This window comes from Bufo gargarizans, chromosome 1 (genome assembly GCF_014858855.1).
Source record: "Bufo gargarizans isolate SCDJY-AF-19 chromosome 1, ASM1485885v1, whole genome shotgun sequence".
NCBI lineage: Eukaryota > Metazoa > Chordata > Amphibia > Anura > Bufonidae > Bufo > Bufo gargarizans.
In genome coordinates this window covers 441,552,337-441,571,667 of record NC_058080.1, presented here as the reverse complement: position 1 = coordinate 441,571,667, position 19,331 = coordinate 441,552,337, and the positions used below count along the sequence as shown (strand labels likewise).

The window sequence follows — 19,331 nt, the reverse complement described above, 5'->3', positions numbered from 1 at the left end:
CCGACAGTACATTCTACACAGCCGATCGCTTTCTACATAAGTGAAGCACGCGTCAGCACAAGTCTCAGAACCGATGGTACGTTCTATGCAGCCGGCTGCCCGGACACGAGCCGCGTCAGGCAACCGCATCAAACAAGTGATGAGCGTCACCTAATGACGCTTCGCTCCCTTTATAACCAGAGAGCCGCCTAAGATATATTACTAACGCCATCTAATGACGAGCTGACGCTCCCCGGCCCTCACACATGCACCCTACACATAACACATGATCCAGTCTTCCCTGATGCCATACTACTCACACAAGTCAGCTTCTCTTCTTTACCCCCTGATATTGTTCTCAGTACTACCTTTGCTCTTTCTATACGCCTCACCTTATCTCCTAATTCATCTGTGTTCTGGACAATAATAGAGCTGCTACAACAAATGTTATACTATACTCTAATGTGAACTGACGATTACGCCAATTCGCTGAAGTTTTGCTTTATATGTATTGTTGTATGTGATTCATATGTTTCTAGACATATACTTACCCGTGATTTTTTGTGTTATCCTGATTTTTGTTTTTATTTTAGTTTTTGCTTGTTATATTCTATGAATTGACCTGGACGTCTGTTCTGATCATTTGTCTTTACTCCTTGCTTATATTATACTTACCTATAGGCAACACCGCTGAAGAAAGTCCACCTGGACCGAAACGTTCGGAGACTTACTGTAGAAAAATGATAAAAATATCTGGATCAGAAATCCGTTTGTCTCTGTAAAGGATAATAAACTATATCTTTATTTGCAACATAAACATTGGAGTGCAGCGATTTTTCTCTTTGTTTGGCATATTGACCTCCTAGCCATTTCGCTAGCACCAACACATGACTGAGTGTGCAGACCCCAACTTTGTCTATATAGTATGGTATATATTATACAGGGAGACTCCACTACTAGAGGGGGGGCTCTGCAGGGAGACCCCACTACTAGAGGGGGGGGGGGGGCTCTGCGGGGAGACCCCACTACTGGAGGGGGGGGCGCTCTGCGGGGAGACCCCACTACTAGAGGGGGGGTGGCTCTGCTGGGAGACTCCACTACTAGAGGGGGGGTGGCTCTGCGGGGAGACCCCACTACTAGAGGGGGGGGGCTCTGCGGGGAGACCCCACTACTAGAGGGGGGGGGCTCTGCGGGGAGACCCCACTACTAGAGGGGGGGGGCTCTGCGGGGAGACCCCACTACTAGAGGGGGGGGGGCTCAGCGGGGAGACCCCACTACTGGAGGGGGGCTGTGGGCGACTGCCTGGATGTATATAGTGAATGGGCAATCAGCAAGTGGTTAAGCAATTTCCTAGAATATACCTAAAAGATGAATTGTATGCCAGCACTGTAGACAGCAGATGTGAGGAATAGGAGCTCTAGAGAGAAGAACAAAATAAAATTCCTCAACAGCACCAAAATCAAATCATGGAGGGCATCCACAGCTGTCAATCAGAAGTTCTACTCTCCTCCAGACACAGGACCAAAATTTGTTAGAAAGGTATTTCAAAGGACGAACTGACATTTTACGGACAATCAATGAGGAAGTGGGGGTGACACAAAAGGTAGTGAATATTGAGAAGTGATCTTTACAGAAGATTAAATTATTAGCCTATTTTTTTAGAAAAATATAGTAACATGGCAAATTAATATTTAGTGTACAAACTGTGTTCCCCTGGGGCAGTACAAATTCTATCACACGAGGGCAGTTTACATTGGTCGTAGCTGGATGCGGAGACTATACGCGCTTCCATAGCTAGATTTAGCAGGATCTCAGACTTCCATGGAGCAATTATAGTATACACACTGTCATGCATCATTCATTTTTCAGAAATCTGATCTGTTGGCAACGTTCTGACATGTCAAATTAGTATGTATGGGGATGTCCCTTGGCTCTTACACTGAACAAAAATATAAACGCAACACTTTCGGTTTTGCTCCCATTTTGTATGAGCTGAACTCAAAGATCTGAAATATTTTCTACATACACAAAAGACCCATTGCTCCCAAATCTGTCTAAATCTGTGTTAGTGAGCACTTTTCCTGTGCCGAGATAATCCATACCACCTCACAGGTGTGGCATATCAAGGTGCTGATTAGACCGCAGGAATATTGCACAGGTGTGCCTTAGACTGCCCACAATAAAAGACCACTCTGAAATGTGCAGTTTGTTCACACAGCACAATGCCACAACGTTTGAGGGAGCGTGCAATTGGCATGCTGACTGCAGGAATGTCTACCAGAGCTGTTGCCCTTGCAATGAATGTTCATTTCTCTACCATAAGCCATCTCAAAGGCGTTTCAGAGAATTTGGCAGTACATCCAACCGGCCTCACAACCGCAGACCACGTGTGACCACACCAGCCCAGGACCTCCACATCCAGCATGTTCACCTCCATGATCGTCTGAGACCAGCCACCCGGACAGCTGCAGCAACAATCAAGAATTTCTGCACAAATTGTCAGAAGCCGTCTCAGGGAAGCTCATCTGCATGCTCGTCGCCCTTACCGGCGTCTGGACCTGACTGCAGTTCATCGTCGTAACCGACTTGAGTAGGCGAAGGCTCACATTCAATGGCGTCTGGCACGTTGGAGAGGCTTTCTGTTCACGGGTTAGTCCCGGTTTTCACTGTTCAGGGCAGATGGCAGACAGCGTGTGTGGCATTGTGTGGGTGAGCGGTTTTCAGACGTTAACGTTGCGGATCGAGTTGCCCATGGTGGCAGTGGGGTTATGGTATGGGCAGGCGTATGTTATGGACAAAAAAAAAACTCAGATACAGACAAATGGATCTTTGAAAAACGGACCGCAAAACAAGAACGGTCGTGTGCATGAGCCCTAACACAGATTTAGACAGATTTTTGAACAATATTTGAGAGTAATGGGTCTTTTGTGTATGTACAAAGTTTTCAGATCTTTGAGTTCAGCTCATGCAAAATGGGAGCAAAACCGAAAGTGTTGCATTTATATTTTTGCTCAGTGTATTATCTATCCATCGGTGTAACCTTCCCAATATAGCAGTGAACACATAACACATGACACTTGGACCTATCTATCGAGTTTATATTTTTGGTCAGTGCATGTACAAAATAAAGGAAGCCTCCGGAACTCCTGGAAGGGAATTTCAGTAAACCATTTCAGTGTCTGTACCGGTTTGTCTACCAGTCGGTTTAACCTCAGCCTAGAATTAAAGGGGCATTCCGGTTATGTATAGTTAGGGTCCATTCACACGTCCGCAATTTCGTTCCGCATTTTGCGGAACGGAATTGCGGATTCACTCATTTCTATGGGGCAGCACAATGTGCTGCCCGGATCGGAATTGCGGATCCGCACTTCCGGGTCCGCAATTCCGATCTCGAAAAATATAGAACATGTCCTATTCTTGTCAACAATTGCGGACAAGAATAGGCATTTTCTATTAAGTGCCGGCGATGTGCGGTCCGCAAAATGCAGAAAGCACATCACCGATGTCCGTGTTTTGCGGATCCACGGATCCGTAAAACACACATGGACGTGTTACTGGACCCTTATCCACTATCCCCAGAACAGAGGATAACTGTTTAGCTTGATGGGTCTATAAACAATGGGACCCCCAATAATCATGAGAACAGGGACAACATGCCCCCCAAAATAAACAGAGCAACAAAGGCTGGGCACAGGATAGGGGATAACTATCGGATCAGTGGGGGTCCTACTGCTGTGATCCCCACAAAACACAAGAACGGGGGCCCCATACCCCCTGCAATAAATGAAGTGGCCAGTCGGGCATGCCTGCTGCTGCTCTATTCATTTCTATGGGAGTTTCGGAGATAGGCGAGCGCTGTACTCGGCAATCTCTGGTACTCTGGTACTCTGTCATATTAGCATCGACCGCATCAGAGCAGCCAGTACACAATCGTCTCACAAAACTTACCTGAAGTCGGGTTTGGTACTGGCTGGTGCCTTAGTACCAAACCCGACTTCGGATACCTATTTAAAAATATTTGTAAAGACGCAGAATTGATTGCAGAATTTATTCACCAAAGTCTTGCGAGACTTCGCCTACACAGAGGCAGTACATTTTAATGCTGTACGGAGACAGCATTAAAAAGAAGTGTTTGAACGAATCAACATCAGATCTCTGATCCGAAGCTCGATTTGCATAACACTAAACATAACGCTATTGCGTCACATGTTACTTATGCTGCACGGTGATCGTGGATCGCTGCAATGGTGGAATTGGCTTTTCTTCTTTAAAGGGATTTTCCAGGCTCCTGATGTTGATGTCCTATCCTCAGGATAGGTGACTAATATCTGATCGGTGAGGGTCTGACACCTCGCACCCCAACAGATCACCTGTTCCCTGCAGCCTCTGGTGCTGGAACTAGCACAGCTCCGTGCACAGTTTAGTGGCCACGCTGGGTTACTACAGCTCTACCTACATTAAAGTTAATGGGTGCTGAGCTGAAGTAACCCAGTGTGGCCACTACACTGTGAACGGAGCTGTGCTTCCTGTTCTATCCAATGCGCTAGTTCCAGGCTGCACGGAACAGCGGATCGGTGGACATGCCAGGTGTCGGACCCTTACTGATAGATATTAATGATCATGGGGGTTGTGGGGTGTCAAACCCTCACAAATTAAATATTAATCACCTATCCCAAGTATAGGCTATCAATATCAGGAGTATAGAAAACCTAACATTCCTCCCACCAAAAATAGTTAATAACTAATATGAATCCCAGCAGATTAAGGCCCCATTCACACGTCTGCAATTTCGTTCTATTCATTTCTTCCGGGTCCGCATTTTCGTTCCCCCCAAAAAATAGAACATGTCCTATTCTTGTCCGCAATTGCGGACAAGAATAGTCATATTCTATTAGTGCCGGCAATGAGCAGTCCGAAAAATGCGGAACGCACATTGCCGGTGTCTGTGTTTCGTGGATCCGCAAAACATGCTACGGACGTGTGGATGGAGCCTAAGCTGACACTTTACTGTACTTCATCCACCCAATCTGCATGAAGCCTGATATTGGGAAAGAGAGGAGTCCTCTTACTATATTACTAAGAGGACATGTTTAGAAAGATGCTGGTGGTTCAGTGGCCCCGAACTTTGTACCAGGGTCCCATTATTCTGCACATTGGATACACAAAATATACAGCTGCATGGACTGACCACATGTCCTATTCCGCAAAGCAACTGCATACAAAATGTCACAACTTCCTTACAGTTATTAAGATTAGGCCGTGTTCACACCAGGGGCTTCCATTTACATTCGGCTCCATTACAGAGGCAGAACAACGGGAAAAAAGGAGCACCAGAGTTGTAAAATGATGAATGAACTGCGCCTGATGGACCGTGCTGACTATAATGGGTTACCATTAGAAAGCCCAATATTTTACCAGTCAATAGCAAGGCGCGCTGCGGTATCTAGTCCTGTGTATTTAATCTGCGCCAAAGGGCCCTGCCAGAAGTGAACATGGCATTATGTAGTACAGCTTCGCCTGGGAACACGCCTTTTCCATACATTTGCGCACTGTATAGCGTGTCAGTGTGATCCAGTCCGACAGGTTTCACAAGGAATTACCAGACGGAAGCAGCTCCATGAACAGATGAGGACCTACAGAAACCACTATAGATTGTGACAGAGTGACAAGGACATTTCACCAATGAGGTGGAGAAGCAGAGGAGATGACAAGAGCCAGGTAAACCCAGCCCAAAAAGTCTCAGTGTAGGGCACATTCACACGACCGCGGGTCTACAAACCAAAGCCATCAATGGGTCCATGATCCACAAGATGCGGCCAAAGATAGGACATGTCCTGTCTTTTGTGGCACGGACTCAGAAGCACACGGTATTGCCTCCACACAGTAATGAGTCTGGACCGCAATGCGGAGTGCACACGGCTGATGCCCGTGTTTTGCAGTCTGCAAGACGGGCACGGCCATCCCACAGTCGTGTGAATCCAGACTTAGACCAGTTTTACAAGAGGGAGCGTCTGACAAACACGATCCATGTGACGGCCACATTTCCCAGACTGACCGGAACTCTTTGCATCCTAGTGGTTAGTGATGATGCTACATCCAACGTGGCTTCACTCAAAACTCTGAATTAAGTGAATTAAGGCTGTATCTCCATCTCCGAACAATATTAGAATGTATGGGCTCCGATGAGCCGAAGTAAGTTATTTGCGAACTCGCGCAATACTTTGTTGAATACCTTCGGTAGTTGATTTTTAAAATGGGAAAACCAGTTTAAAACTTGGATCTGAACTCGGCTTAGGTTCTGAATGGTACCTCAGACGAGTTCAGTTCCAAGTTTTAAAGTGGTTTTCCCCTTTAAAAATCAACCACCGAAGTTATTCAACAAAAGTGTCGTGCGACTTCGCAAATAACTTACTTTGGCTCATCGAACCCTGTACATTTTAATATTGTACGGAGACGGATCTCCATCCAGTATTAACCCGAAGTTTTGAAGCGACTTGATATGTAGCATCTGAAGCACACTTCGCTCATCACTAATAGTCATCTATGATGCTGTGAGCTTAGGCCTCTTCCTAGGCCAGTGACGTCACTGTACATTCGTTACGTGGCCTAGGTGTCTGTCAAGCCAATGGGCCTGAACTGCAATACCAAGCATAGCCGCTATACAATGGACAGAGCTGGGATTGGTGATCTGCGAGGAGGCCAGTGACGTCACTGTACATTCGTTGCGTGGCCTAGATGTCTGTCAAGCGAATGGGTCTGAACTGCAATACCAAGCATAGCTGCTATACGATGGACAGAGCTGGGATTGGTGAGCTGCGAGGAGGCCAGTGACGTCACTGTACATTCGTTACGTGGCCTAGGTGTCTGTCAAGCGAATGGTCCTGAACTGCAATACCAAGCATAGCTGCTATACGATGGACAGAGCTGGGATTGGTGAGCTGCGAGGAGGCCAGTGGCCTCTTCAAACAGTTGGGTGCCTCCACTGATCTGATATTAATGACCTAGGGATAGGCCATCAATATTACAATCCCAGATAGGTCCTTTACAATCAGCCCAGCAGGATAAGTGATAAAGAAGGAATCATGACAAATAATTTTCATGGAAGGACCCCTTTACACACTTAGGTTCTTTGTGCGGTTAGTGATCCTTGAATGAGCACAACATGCATGCTCCGGTCAGCCTGAAAAAGCCCCAATGTACATCACTGTGGTGCGGTTTTCTGGTACTTAGATACTGATGATCAGTCCTCAGGATAGGTCATTAATATCAAGTGAGTGGCGGTCTGACAAACCTCACCCCTGCCAATCATGGGGGAATGCGTCACTTCCGCTTCATGTCTATTTCCTGGCGCCGGCCTGAAAAGAAGATTAGGGGGTGTGCATGACCCCACCAATCTGATACTGATGACTAAGGGTCCATTCACACGTCCACAACTGTTTTCGGATACTGGCCATGTGCGTTCCGCATTTTGCAGTCCGCAGATGGCCGCCACGATGTCCGTGGCTGCGGACAAGAATAGGACATGTTCTGTTTTTATGCGGGGCCATGGAACGGAAGTGTGCTGTCCGCGCCTTTTGCAGCCCCATTGAAAATGAATGGGTCCGCACCCATTCCACAAAATTGCGGAACGGATGCAGACGTGTGAATGTGGACCCTTAGCCTGAGGATAGGACATCAATATCTAATTACTGGAAAACCTGTTTAAGAGTCGGCGTTATATGGGCAGAGAACCTCTTCAATGGCGCTTGCGTTTCACGCTACATTTTGACCATTACGAATGAGTCGCTCCGACGTGAATAAGGTACAAGATGTAGCAGTAGAGATGTACATTCCCAGTGGTGTGGAATGGGAGATTAGTCACTACAACATATTAACCATGGTTTCCACACACGTAGCCGTCATTACTACAATGTCCCAAGCCATACCCCAGGCAACCACCGCACAGCACACTTATTTCCTTATCCACCACACCTACCGTTGGTGTCAGGTAATGAGTAGGTGGGTGTGGAGGTATGCGGACCTCACTTGGATGACGGGTGGCGGCCTAGGAATGTGTAGGTTCCACTAAACTCAATAGTATCATTAGACTACAGCAGGGCCCTGAGGTTCCTGTAGCCCAGGGACCAGCAACCTCCGGCACTCCAGCTGCTGTCAAACTACAACTCCCAGCATGCAAACATGCTTAGCCGTTCTTCTAACTCCCATAGAAGGTTGCTGGACCACAGGAACCTGAGGATCATGTACCTGTTTTGCAATAATTGGGGGGGGGGGCTTGTATATATGTTTTTGCTCTGCTGCCTCATATAGCATAGCGCCTGGCATACGTGTGCCATACAGAAACCTACTGGTATGTTACCGTCCACACCAGACCTGGGGACAGCACAGCCTCACCACCTTCCCTTTTCCAATTCCTGTGGTCAGTCACCTCCTATGACTTGCTATATGCAAGGCATGAGAAGGTTACATAGTGCCAGTGTGGTGATGAAGACTACAGCCACAGACCAAGAAAGAGGGCGATGCCACCTTGAGCTCTCAATGTGCCAGGAGTATGCCCACTACAAGGGATGGCACCCCTCCCTAGACCACACTCACCGAGCACTCTCTCTCCCCTCACACAGCGGGTACCGGCTGCCTCACATCGCCCTCAGCTTCTGGTTGTGTGCCGCCCTCTGCTTCCTGTTCCTGCTGCACACAGCGTGCACCGCCCCACACCGACAACACGGGGACAGTACGGATTCCAGTTCCTGCTGCACACAGCGTGCACCGCCCCACACCGGGGACAGTACGGATTCCTGTCCCTGCTGCACACAGCGTGCACCGCCCCACACCGACAACACGGGGACAGTACGGATTCCAGTTCCTGCTGTACACAGCGTGCACCGCCCCACACCGGGGACAGTACGGATTCCTGTTCCTGCTGCACACAGCGTGCACCGCCCCACACCGGGGACAGTACGGATTCCTGTCCCTGCTGCACACAGCGTGTACCGCCGCCCCACACCGGGGACAGTACGGATTCCTGTTCCTGCTGCCCGGCCGACTTACATATGGACGCTATACTGTGCCTCAGTGCCTGTAGTGTCCATGGATTCAAACCAGAAGCCCAATTGCCGTGAGGTGACAGTGCTGACCCCTGTGCAGCCCCTTAGGGTCATAGGAAAGGCTAATGTGCCTTTATGTCTGTCCTAAAATATTGCATTACCTCATGCACCCAAAGATCCTGGTACATGATTTACTACAGAGCAGTAGACTCTGTACAGAGATATTATGGCAGCCATAGGTTATCAGTATCAGACTGTTGGAGGGCCCACACCCAGCGCCCTCACTGATCAGCTACACTCATTTACACAAAATAACGCACCCAGATAGAAATGTTAGGGCTCTTTCACACCTGCGTTCTTTTCTTCCGGCATAGAGTTCCGTCGTCGGGGCTCTATGCCGGAAGAATCCTGATCAGTTTTATCCTAATGCATTCTGAATGGAGAGAAATCCGTTCAGGATGTCTTCAGTTCCGGAACGGAACGTTTTTTGGCCGGAGAAAATACCGCAGCATGCTGCTCTTTTTGCTACGGCCAAAAATCCTGAACACTTGCCGCAAGGCCGGTTCCGGAAATAATGCCCATTGAAAGGCATTAATCCGGATCCGGCCTTAAGCTAAACGTTGTTTCGGCGCATTGCCGGATCCGACGTTTAGCTTTTTCTGAATGGTTACCATGGCTGCCGGGACGCTAAAGTCCTGTTTGCCATGGTAAAGTGTAGTGGGGAGCGGGGGAGCAGTATACTTACCGTCCGTGCGGCTCCCGGGGCGCTCCAGAGTGACGTCAGGGCGCCCCACGCGCATGGATGACGTGATCGCATGGCACGTCATCCATGCGCATGGGGCGCTCTGACGTCATTCGGGAGCCGCACGGACTATAAGTATACTGCGCCCCACTACTACTATGGCAACCAGGACTTTAATAGCGTCCTGGCTGCCATAGTAACACTGAACGCATTTTGAAGACGGATCTGTCTTCAAATGCTTTCAGTTCACTTGCGTTTTTCCGGATCCGGCGTGTAATTCTGGCAAATGGAGTACACGCCGGATCCGGACAACGCAAGTGTGAAAGAGCCCTAAGCATGCTGCAATACCGGATATGCAGTTATGTCTCAGGCAGATATGTAAATGATTACAGGAGGGAAAAAAGTGCCTCGTCTGCTGCCCTATAAAAAGGCTCTCAGAGGCTACTTTGGGGTAGAGTGCCTCTTGGTGAGAGATTGTTGACTGCTAGTCTCTATTAAGCACTTGAAGACATTTTGCCCAGTTGACAGACTTTGAGAAGGGGCGTATCATTGGCTGAGAAAAGCAGGATGGTTGTTTGGACAAAATGCCCATAATCTAGGCCATTCTGACCTAGTCGTTATGAGGTGTTAAGAACAGTGGTTACATGAGGGCATTCACACATAGGGGTTCATTTATCAAATTGGTGTTTAGTAGAACTGGCTTTGTTGCCCATAGCAACCAGTCAGATTTCTCTTTTTCATTTTCCAAAGGAGCTGTCTAAAATGGAAGGTGGAATCTGATTGGTTGCTATGGGCAACTAAGCCAGTTCTACTTTACACCAGTTTGGTAAATGACCCCAATAGTGAACAGACTCTGGATGGCACGTACAGACCTTCCAGTATTGAGGATCATATGATATGCCGCCAAGCACCTACCACAGTTTTGCTGTCCACCATCCAGACACAGGTGGCCCATTTATTACACACACCTGTCTGGCCCATTTCCAGGCCCTTAGCAGACAGACATTTGGTGTTATGGCACCCATTACATGTCCTGCCATTGACAGCCAGCTACCTTTGCCTTCCTTTGCAGTGGTATCATGAATGAGAAACCTGGACTGCTTCACCATGTAACCGTAACATATTCGTAACAACGAATCCAGCTTCTATTTGGGATCCAAGGACTGTCGAGTTAGAGTATGGAGGCCTCATGGTGAGCACTTCAATCCTGCCTTTGCTGTGGAGCGATTGCTGGTGTGATCTGAGGAGCCATCACATTCGGTCCCCCCTAGTAGTGATAGGAGGGACAGTAACAGCTCGGCGATATGTGCAGGACATCCTGTGTCCACACGTGCTACCTCTCTTGGCAGGGCTTCCACTGGGCATTTTTCAGGAGGCTAATGCCCAGCCAAAGAGTGTACTTCAGTAGGCATTGGGACATATACAGTGTACGGAGCTAGAGGTAGACAGCGCCATGGGCTGTGTAGTGGCCGTACCACGGTACTACAGCTCAGCTCCTATTCAAATGAATGAGAGCTGAGATTCAGTGGAAACTACAACCTTCTGCTTCCAGCTCTGTACACTGCTAGTTTTCGTCGCCACAGCAGCCTGAGAAAGCTGATTGGTGAGGTTCTTGGATCCCCACTGATCTGGTATTGATGACCTAATCTGAGAATAGATCATCAATATATGTAGGCCGGGGAACTTCTTTAAGTGGAAAATCTTACAGCATTTTCAAACAGACAATATTGTGTCTGTATGCAGAGCGATTTTCTGCACTGACCATCGGTATTTCCAGAGAAAAGTGCGACAATGGTTTTTCCGCAAGACTCGTTCAAATGAATAGGTTTTCAGAAAAGATGGACCCCATCTTTATGCAGCTAGGTCTAAAACGTATCTGTGTTTCCATCTGAATGGAGCCTAAGGGTCAGTTCACACATCAAATAATTTTTCGTGAATTAACCCCTAAATCTGCCCTGAAATCTGCTTGTGTTATGTGGTAATTTCATTGTGGATTTTGGTGAAAGATAAGCTGTGGATTTTGCTTATTTTATGGTAATTTCACACCTTTTCCACAACAGATAGGGCATACTTGGCAACCATTTGGAAAAGCTGGTAGAAAAGTATGGAGACTAAACACACCCCTTTATGCCAACCCCTCATTGTGTATTTGGACTCTGGGGCCGTGCTCATGATGTAGCCCCAGTGCCACACACAGCTGGGCACTGATTTCCAGGATGTGCCAGGAGTCTTCTGCGGCACCAGGGTGGTTTATCAGCTCTTCCAGGGAGGTCTCCCTTTTTTGGGAACCTTCTGGATGTTTAGGGAGATTTGTCAATTATTAGATAGGGTGTGAAGTGGATTTTCTACCTTTTGATTGAATGGTGTTCGCTGGCAATCTACTTCACTTTGTTGTCAGGGGTGGATTGGCCATAGACCTTACAGGGAAATTTCCCGGTGGGCCGATGCCCAGGGGGCTGGCCAGTGGAAGTTTTTGGGGATGTATTTTGTGATAGACTGTGGTAGTTGGCTCTGTTGGGGTGGTGTAATGTGCCCATTTCAGTTCCCAGTCCCCCCTGTTTGTTGTAGAGTTTTAGTGATGATTCCGCAACTGAAATTCCAGAACAAGTTGCAGAGTGTGGATTCAGCCTGAGACCTCTTTCACATGGTCAGTATCAGCATTTGTAAGGCTAGTTTCACACTAGCGGCAGGGGAGCCCGGCGGGTGAACAGCCTGTCTGATCCGTCCTGCCACTAGTTCACGTCTGCCAGTGCATGGCGAGAGGCAGCCGGACTAAAAGTACGACATGCATTACTTTTAGTCCGACTGCCTCTAGCCGTGCTGCCGCCGGAACTCCGCCCCCATTATAGTCAATGGGGACGGAGCGGCAGTCCGGAGGCAGACGTGAACTAGCGGAAGGATGGATCCGACAGGCTGTTTACCCGCCGGAACAGCCTGCCGGACCCCCCTGCCCCTAATGTGAAAGTACCCTTAGCCAACACCATGAGTGGGTCTAAAACATAGAAAACAGATAGGGCCTCGTCCATATCTACCTCACCGGTCTCCAGCAGGCTGTTTCAGCGGAGAACAGTCTGCCGGAGCTCTCTCTGGACCGGCATAACTGTTTCAGTTTAGGAAAGGAACGCTTCCTTCCCGACAATCTGCTGCTGTCTCGTCCTGTGTAAAGAGACCTTTGCTGAGAACTTGAAACAGAAAACGCAACCATATTATACAATACTACAGCTGTTTAATAGAAAACAAGAAAAAGAAGCTTCACCGACTTTAACTTAAAGCAGGCAGTATTCACACGCCCATCGGGTAGGGTCCAAAGATGTCACCTTATTGCACATAGATATCAAAGCTGAGGGACATTCAGTGTCTTCTCAGTACTCTTCACAAACAAAAGAAAACACCAGTAAAAATGACACGTTTCTCACCATTTGCGTCTTGAATATCAGCCAGTATCTTTATGTGTCCACTGCCCACAGCCAACTGCAGGAAATGAGAACTTCTTTCTCAACAGTTGCCTTACAAAATGATTCCCAACATGTTGGGAAATCATTTAGACAGATACTGGTCAAATACAGTCAGTTCTAGCAAGCTGCCCCCAGCCCATGTCTTCAGTGATGTCCATAGTTGTTCTTGACGTTGTTCACTACATGGTGGTTGTGGCTGAGGACCACACACTTGCACTCCTCCACCATCATTATAACTTTAACCACATTACTGGATCCTGTGCAGTTCATTTTCAGGTGGTTCATTGTAAATTTGAAGGGAAGGCAATGGGAGTATATGTTGAGCCGATGTATTTGGTTCGGTACATAAAGAGAGTTACATTTTCCGAAGCACAGATTGTTCTGTATGGTCACTTTGTCACAGTTCTCATGTTCAATGATCTACAAAGAAAAATATAGCATCAGGTCAGCAACAGTTACAAAATAAGTTCCGCTTTTTACGTTCAGTGTTATATTGCTATTGTATACCTTAATCATCATTTGAGTATAACCTCACTCACAGATATTAGTAAGCTAAATCCACAAAGCACTTTAGTTCACTTTGTATAGATCTCCAAATCTTAAGACTTTAAAGGGGTATTCCTATCTGAGACAATGGGGCATATCGCTAGGATATGCCCTCATTATCTGATAGGTGCAGGTCCCACCTCTGGGACCCGCATCTACACCGAGAACAGAGTGGGGAAGCTGGTGGCCGGAGGACCCCGGGTCCAATTTTTCCTTAATTTTTATTTTATTTTATATTATATCCATCATCTAATGGCACAAAGGAAAGGTCTAAGGTGTCCCGAGAAAAATAATATCAAATAAATGTAGGCTGGCTCAGAAATTAATCAGTTATTTGCAGTTAGATAGACGTATTGCTACAACTGAAAAACTAAACTACTAGGAGGTCATAAACACTTATTTATGCCACATTCTTATCAGTAAGAGCAGTAATGAGTGTTTATAATGTTAGAGAGCAGAGGTAAGGAGTCCATGACAGAAAAGACAGAACATCCAAGGGCTTCTACTAGAGCATGACAGCTCTGTACAAAAAAAAGGATGTCCTTTTTAATAAAGACCAATTTAAAAAAATATTTTTTTAGCTCAAAATGAGTACAATGCAATAATAAAAAATTGCCCCCAAAGGTGAACATAGCCTTTAAGTTCCCAGTCCGCCCTTGTCAACAGTATACATCTGTAAAGCAAATATCCAGGTGTTTACAGTAGCCATAGACATGCCAAAATGTGTTAGGCTACTTTCACACCTGCGTTTAGGTGCGGATCCGTCTGGTGTCTGCACAGACGGATCCGCACATATAATGCAAACGCTTAGATCTGTTCAGAACGGATCCGTCTGCATTACCATGACATTTATTTTTTTTTTATTTTTTTTTTTGTTCATGATAATGCAAACGGATCCGTTTTGACTTACATTGAAAGTCAATGGGAGGCGGATCCGTTTTCAATTGCACCATATTGTGTCAGTAAAAACGGATCCGTCCCCATTGACTTACATTGTTAGTCAGGACGGATCCGTTTGGCTCCGCATCGTCGGGCAGACACCAAAACACTGCAAGCAGCATTTTGGTGTCCGCCTCCAGAGCGGAATGGAGGCGCAACGGAGCCAAACTGATGCATTCTGAGCGGATCCTTATCCATTCAGAAAGCATTGGGGCTAAACTGATCCGTTTGGGGCTGCTTGTGAGAGCCTTAAAACGGATCTCACAGGCGGACCCAGAAACGCCAGTGTGAAAGTAGCCTTATTTTTGCCTGTTTCAAAAAGCTGGATTTAAGAAAAAGGCCGATAAACTATAATGAGCAAATAAAAAATCCTTAAGACTTTTCAGACTTTATTCAGCCAGTGGCTGTTTTTGGGGATGTATTTTGTGCTGCCGGGCAGTATTTTGTGATGCACTGTGGTAATTGGCTTTGTTGGGGTATTATAATGTGCCATAATTTATTATGTTTGTGTTGGCCCTGACTTCTGTCAATTTGGACCCAACTACAAAATGGGAACACTATTAGTTTTTTTCCAGGGCCACTTTAAGTTCTCAGTCCGTCTTTGCCATCAATCAATATATAAATTGAAACTGTATCATCAAAGAGGTTACACAGGGAAACTGACAACCCCTGCAACACGATCGTAGAGTGCTGATTGTTGCAATGGCAGCCAGGGGTCCCCAACACTGGCCTTTAATGGCTTTCGTCTCAAAGGAGTTGTTTTACTTCAGCAAATAGCATTTATTATGTAGAAGAAGTTAATACAGGCCACTTACTAATGTATTGTTATTATCCATATTGCTTCCTTTGCTGGCTGGATTAATTTTTCCATCACATTATACACTGCTTGTTTCCATGGTTACGACCACCCTGCAATCCATTAGTGGTGGTCATGCTTGCACACTACAGGAAAAAGCGCTGGCCTCTCTGATGGCTGGGACTGTGGGACCGCACATAGGCTAGTGCTTCATCTTATATTGTGCAAGCACGACCATCGCTGCTGGATTGCAGGGGGGTCGTAACCATGGAAACGAGCAATGTGAAATCTGATGGAAAATTAATCCAGCCAACAAAGGGAGCCATATGGATAATAACAATACATTAGTAAGTGGTGAACTACCATAGTGGGACTTTTAAAAGAATTTAAGTATTTTAAATTTTTTAAAAAAATATCAAAATGAAAAACATATAAACTCCCTTTCCCCAATAAAAGGAGCAAAATAAATAAACTTCACATAATTAGTATTGCCACATCTTTAACAACCCAAAATATTAAATGATCCTATTATTATAAAAATGCCTGCTTTTTTTGCATATCCTGCCTCGGTAAAAAAATAAAAATAACCAAAATGTAAATTGATCAAAAAAGTCATACAAAGCTGAAAATGTTACCAATAAAAACTACAGCTCATCCATCCCATAAAAATACAAGCCCTCACACAACTCTGTTGACAGAACAATAGGAAAAAGTTATGGATCTCAGAATATGGGCACACAAAAACAAGTTATTTTTTATATTTTTTTACAATATGACCTTTTATTGTGCAAAAGTAGTAAAACATAAAAAATCCGTATACATTTTGTATATTTAATAAGTTATATGTACACCAAAATGATGCTATTGAAAAGCATAACTAATCCTACAAAAACCTTTATATTTCGATGGTCAAATAAAAAAGGTATGGTTCTTAGAGGATAAAAAAAATAAAATAAAAGCTCAAACAGGCCCAGTTTTGAAGAGGTTAACAGAGAAAATACAAAAAAAAGAAAAAAGGAAGTACAATAAAAATAATACCGTCCACTTACCTGGGTGAATGGCAGGGTTTTGCAGACTGCTTTTGGTATTTCTTGAGGCTTAACCTGATAATTTACGGCTTCCGAGGCTGAGTTCATCTTATAGATGAAATGGTTCCATGACGCTTGGGCATACTCCTTCTCAGAATCTTTTACCTTTCTTTCACTGCTACTTCCACTGTAGTCCACCATCCTGGGCAAATTCATACCCTGATAATCTTTTTCTCCACTTTTGTTTTCCAGTTGAGGTTTTGATTTAGGAACTCTGTTTTTCTCTGGATTATTTCTGCTTATACCTGATTCTTCATTCTTTCCTACAGATCTGTTAGGTTCCACTAAATTTGGAGGGCTGTCCTCATTTCTTAGGTGGTATTGATGAATTATAGAGTGATATTTGGATCTTCCTCTAGTTTCTATCTCTCTCCCTTCTCCATGGCTTGCAATGTAGGACACAATGAGCAGCTGGAGCATCTGCAAGAACATGGTAGAGAATGTATTGATTTCAAATAATAAGTTCCCTCTGTAGGGACCTACTGGTTTTAAATACCAAACTGATCAGGTTAGCACTCCATCTGTTTTCTCAGTGCTAAAAATGTGGCCTTTTGATGTGTTTATGCTAATGATCCCCTTTTCTTTGTGATCTATATGTGTGACATGTGAAGCCTCTTTATGTCTAAATTGTAAAAGCTAATCTGTTACTTTCCTGAGCAAGAGGAATAATGATGTATATCAGTGGTGTATTCAACATTGTCCTTAATCCCATTAGTCGTCATACACTGCTTGTCCAAAAAAAAGCCTTTAGCTTTGATTATCACACACATTCGCTGTGGCATTGTTTCGATAAGCTTCTGCAATGTCACAAGATTTATTTCCATCCAGTGTTGCATTAATTTTTCACCAAGATCTTGCATTAATGATGGCAGAGTCTGACTGCTGCGCAAAGCCTTCTCCAGCACATCCAAAGGTCTGGACTCTGTGGTGGCCAATCCATGTGTGAAAATGATGTCTCATGCTCCCTGAACCACTCTTTCACAATTTGAGCCCGATTAATCCTGGCATCGTCATCTTGGAATATGCCAGTGCCATCAAGGAATAAAAAATCCATTGATGGAATAACCTGGTCATTCAGTATGTTCAGGTAGTCAGCTGACCTCATTCTTGGAGCACATACTGTTGCTGAACCTAGACCTGACCAACTGCAGCAACCCCAGATCATAGCTCTGCCCCCACAGGCTTGTACAGTAGGCACTAGGCATGATGGGTGCATCACTTCATCTGCCTCTCTTTATACCCTGATGCACCCATCACTCTGGAACAGGGTAAAACTGGACTCATCAGACCACATGACATTCTTCCAAATGTTTAAGTGATCGCCGATCACGATCATTCAGGATTTTTTCCCCACCACATTTCTTCCTCGAATACGATGGGTCCCCACTATCCTTCCAGTTTTTACTAATGCGTTGGACAGTTCTGAACCCAATTTTTGTAGTTTCTGCAATCTCCTTAGATGTTTTCTCTGCTTGATGCATGCCAATGATTTGACCCTTCTCAAACAGACTAACATCATTTCCACGACCACGAGATGTGTCTTTCGACATGGTTGTTTAAGAAATGAGAAGCAACTCATTGCACCAGTTGGGGTTAAATAACTTGTTGCCAGCTGAAAGATAATCGCCCATGCATTAATTTTCCCATTTTAATTAAAGTGGTTGTCTTATGAACACAAATCCTGCCCATATGCCCTATAGGGTGATATAGACAATACGGAGGATGGGGGTTCCCATTTAGATCCTTACCTCTATGAACCACAATCAATAGCCGCTGTAAATATGGCTCCCACTCTTGTCGCTCCAGCCTGTCAAAGTATTACATGGATTCATTTGAATGGCCACCATGCATTAATAAATTACCCTTACAGTGGCCTGTGCGTGGAAAATGAGTAACGAAAAAGGGCCTCCCTGAACAGTGCTATTTTCCTACCCAGAGCACTCACCATGTGTAATTTCCAGTCCTTAAACACAAAACTTTGCTGCAGAGAAAGATACTTGGAAATCTGCAATTATTTAAATCCAAAAAGACTCATTACAGACCCAAAAATCCCCCTTTCCGCTATTCCAGAGCTGCCACTTCGATCCTCCCTGCCAGGCTTAATTCATGTGGCCACATTGATGACAACCATTGACTGCAACGGGCCAATCACTGGCCCTTAGCGGTGCACCGTTTTTTATGACAATCCCCCTTGCTAGATTTTTTCCAGTCTTATACAACAAAAGTACTGACCTTCCATAAGGCCTCTGAAATATGTCATAGCTGATATCTAGCAAGTTTATGACTGGACCATTTACCCCCTTCCTAACCACAGGGCTAGTTTTAGACAAAATGTGGCCCTGGGCAAAATCAAAAGTGGGACCCCAAATCTTGTAATAATGTGCTAAAAACACAGTCCGACACCTGACACCCCTGCCGATCATCTGTTTGAGCAAATGGCGCATGCTGTTTACTGCTACTGTCCCATAGACATACAGCGGTGAGCAGTAAGAGAGAAGGGAGACGACACGTGCGCACGCCGTCTCCTCAAACAGCTGATCGGCAGGGGTGCCGGGTGTCCCTACAGTACCCTAGTAGTAATCATATAACCATAAGGCCCCTTTCACACGAGCGAGTTTTCCGCGCGGGTGAAATGACGTGACTTGAATGCATAGCACCTGCACTAAATCCTGACCCATTCATTTCAATAAGTCTGTGTACATGAGCGTGAAAAACGCAGCATGTTCTATAATCAGCGTTTTTGAC

At 45.6% G+C, this 19,331-nt stretch overlaps 2 protein-coding genes across 2 annotated transcripts in view; both read right to left on the bottom strand.

Annotated features, from left to right (window-relative positions):
• Positions 1-9,075, bottom strand: part of ZDHHC21 (zinc finger DHHC-type palmitoyltransferase 21) — a 37,393-nt gene extending 28,318 nt beyond the window's left edge. The window contains exons 1-2 of the mRNA XM_044287023.1: positions 8,572-9,075; positions 655-709 (exon numbers count right to left, since the gene is read on the bottom strand). The gene's annotated coding sequence lies outside the window, so the exon portion shown is untranslated. The remainder of the gene's footprint in view (positions 1-654; positions 710-8,571) is intronic.
• Positions 9,076-12,673: 3,598 nt separating this feature from the next.
• Positions 12,674-17,018, bottom strand: CER1 (cerberus 1, DAN family BMP antagonist). The gene is made up of 2 exons (XM_044279965.1): positions 16,548-17,018; positions 12,674-13,637 (listed from the first exon to the last, which is right to left on the bottom strand). The coding sequence occupies exons 1-2, from the start codon at positions 17,016-17,018 to the stop codon at positions 13,362-13,364; spliced, it is 747 nt and encodes a 248-aa protein (XP_044135900.1). The 3' UTR covers positions 12,674-13,361.
• Positions 17,019-19,331: the final 2,313 nt, after the last annotated feature.

Coding starts and splice junctions, on each gene's coding strand:
- CER1 (XM_044279965.1), bottom strand. CDS start 17,018: ATGTTCTTGCAGATGCTCCAGCTGCTCATTGTGTCCTACATTGCAAGC. Junction 13,638..16,547: donor AAACCCTGCCATTCACCCAG/GTAAGTGGACGG, acceptor TTTTCTTTGTAG/ATCATTGAACATGAGAACTG.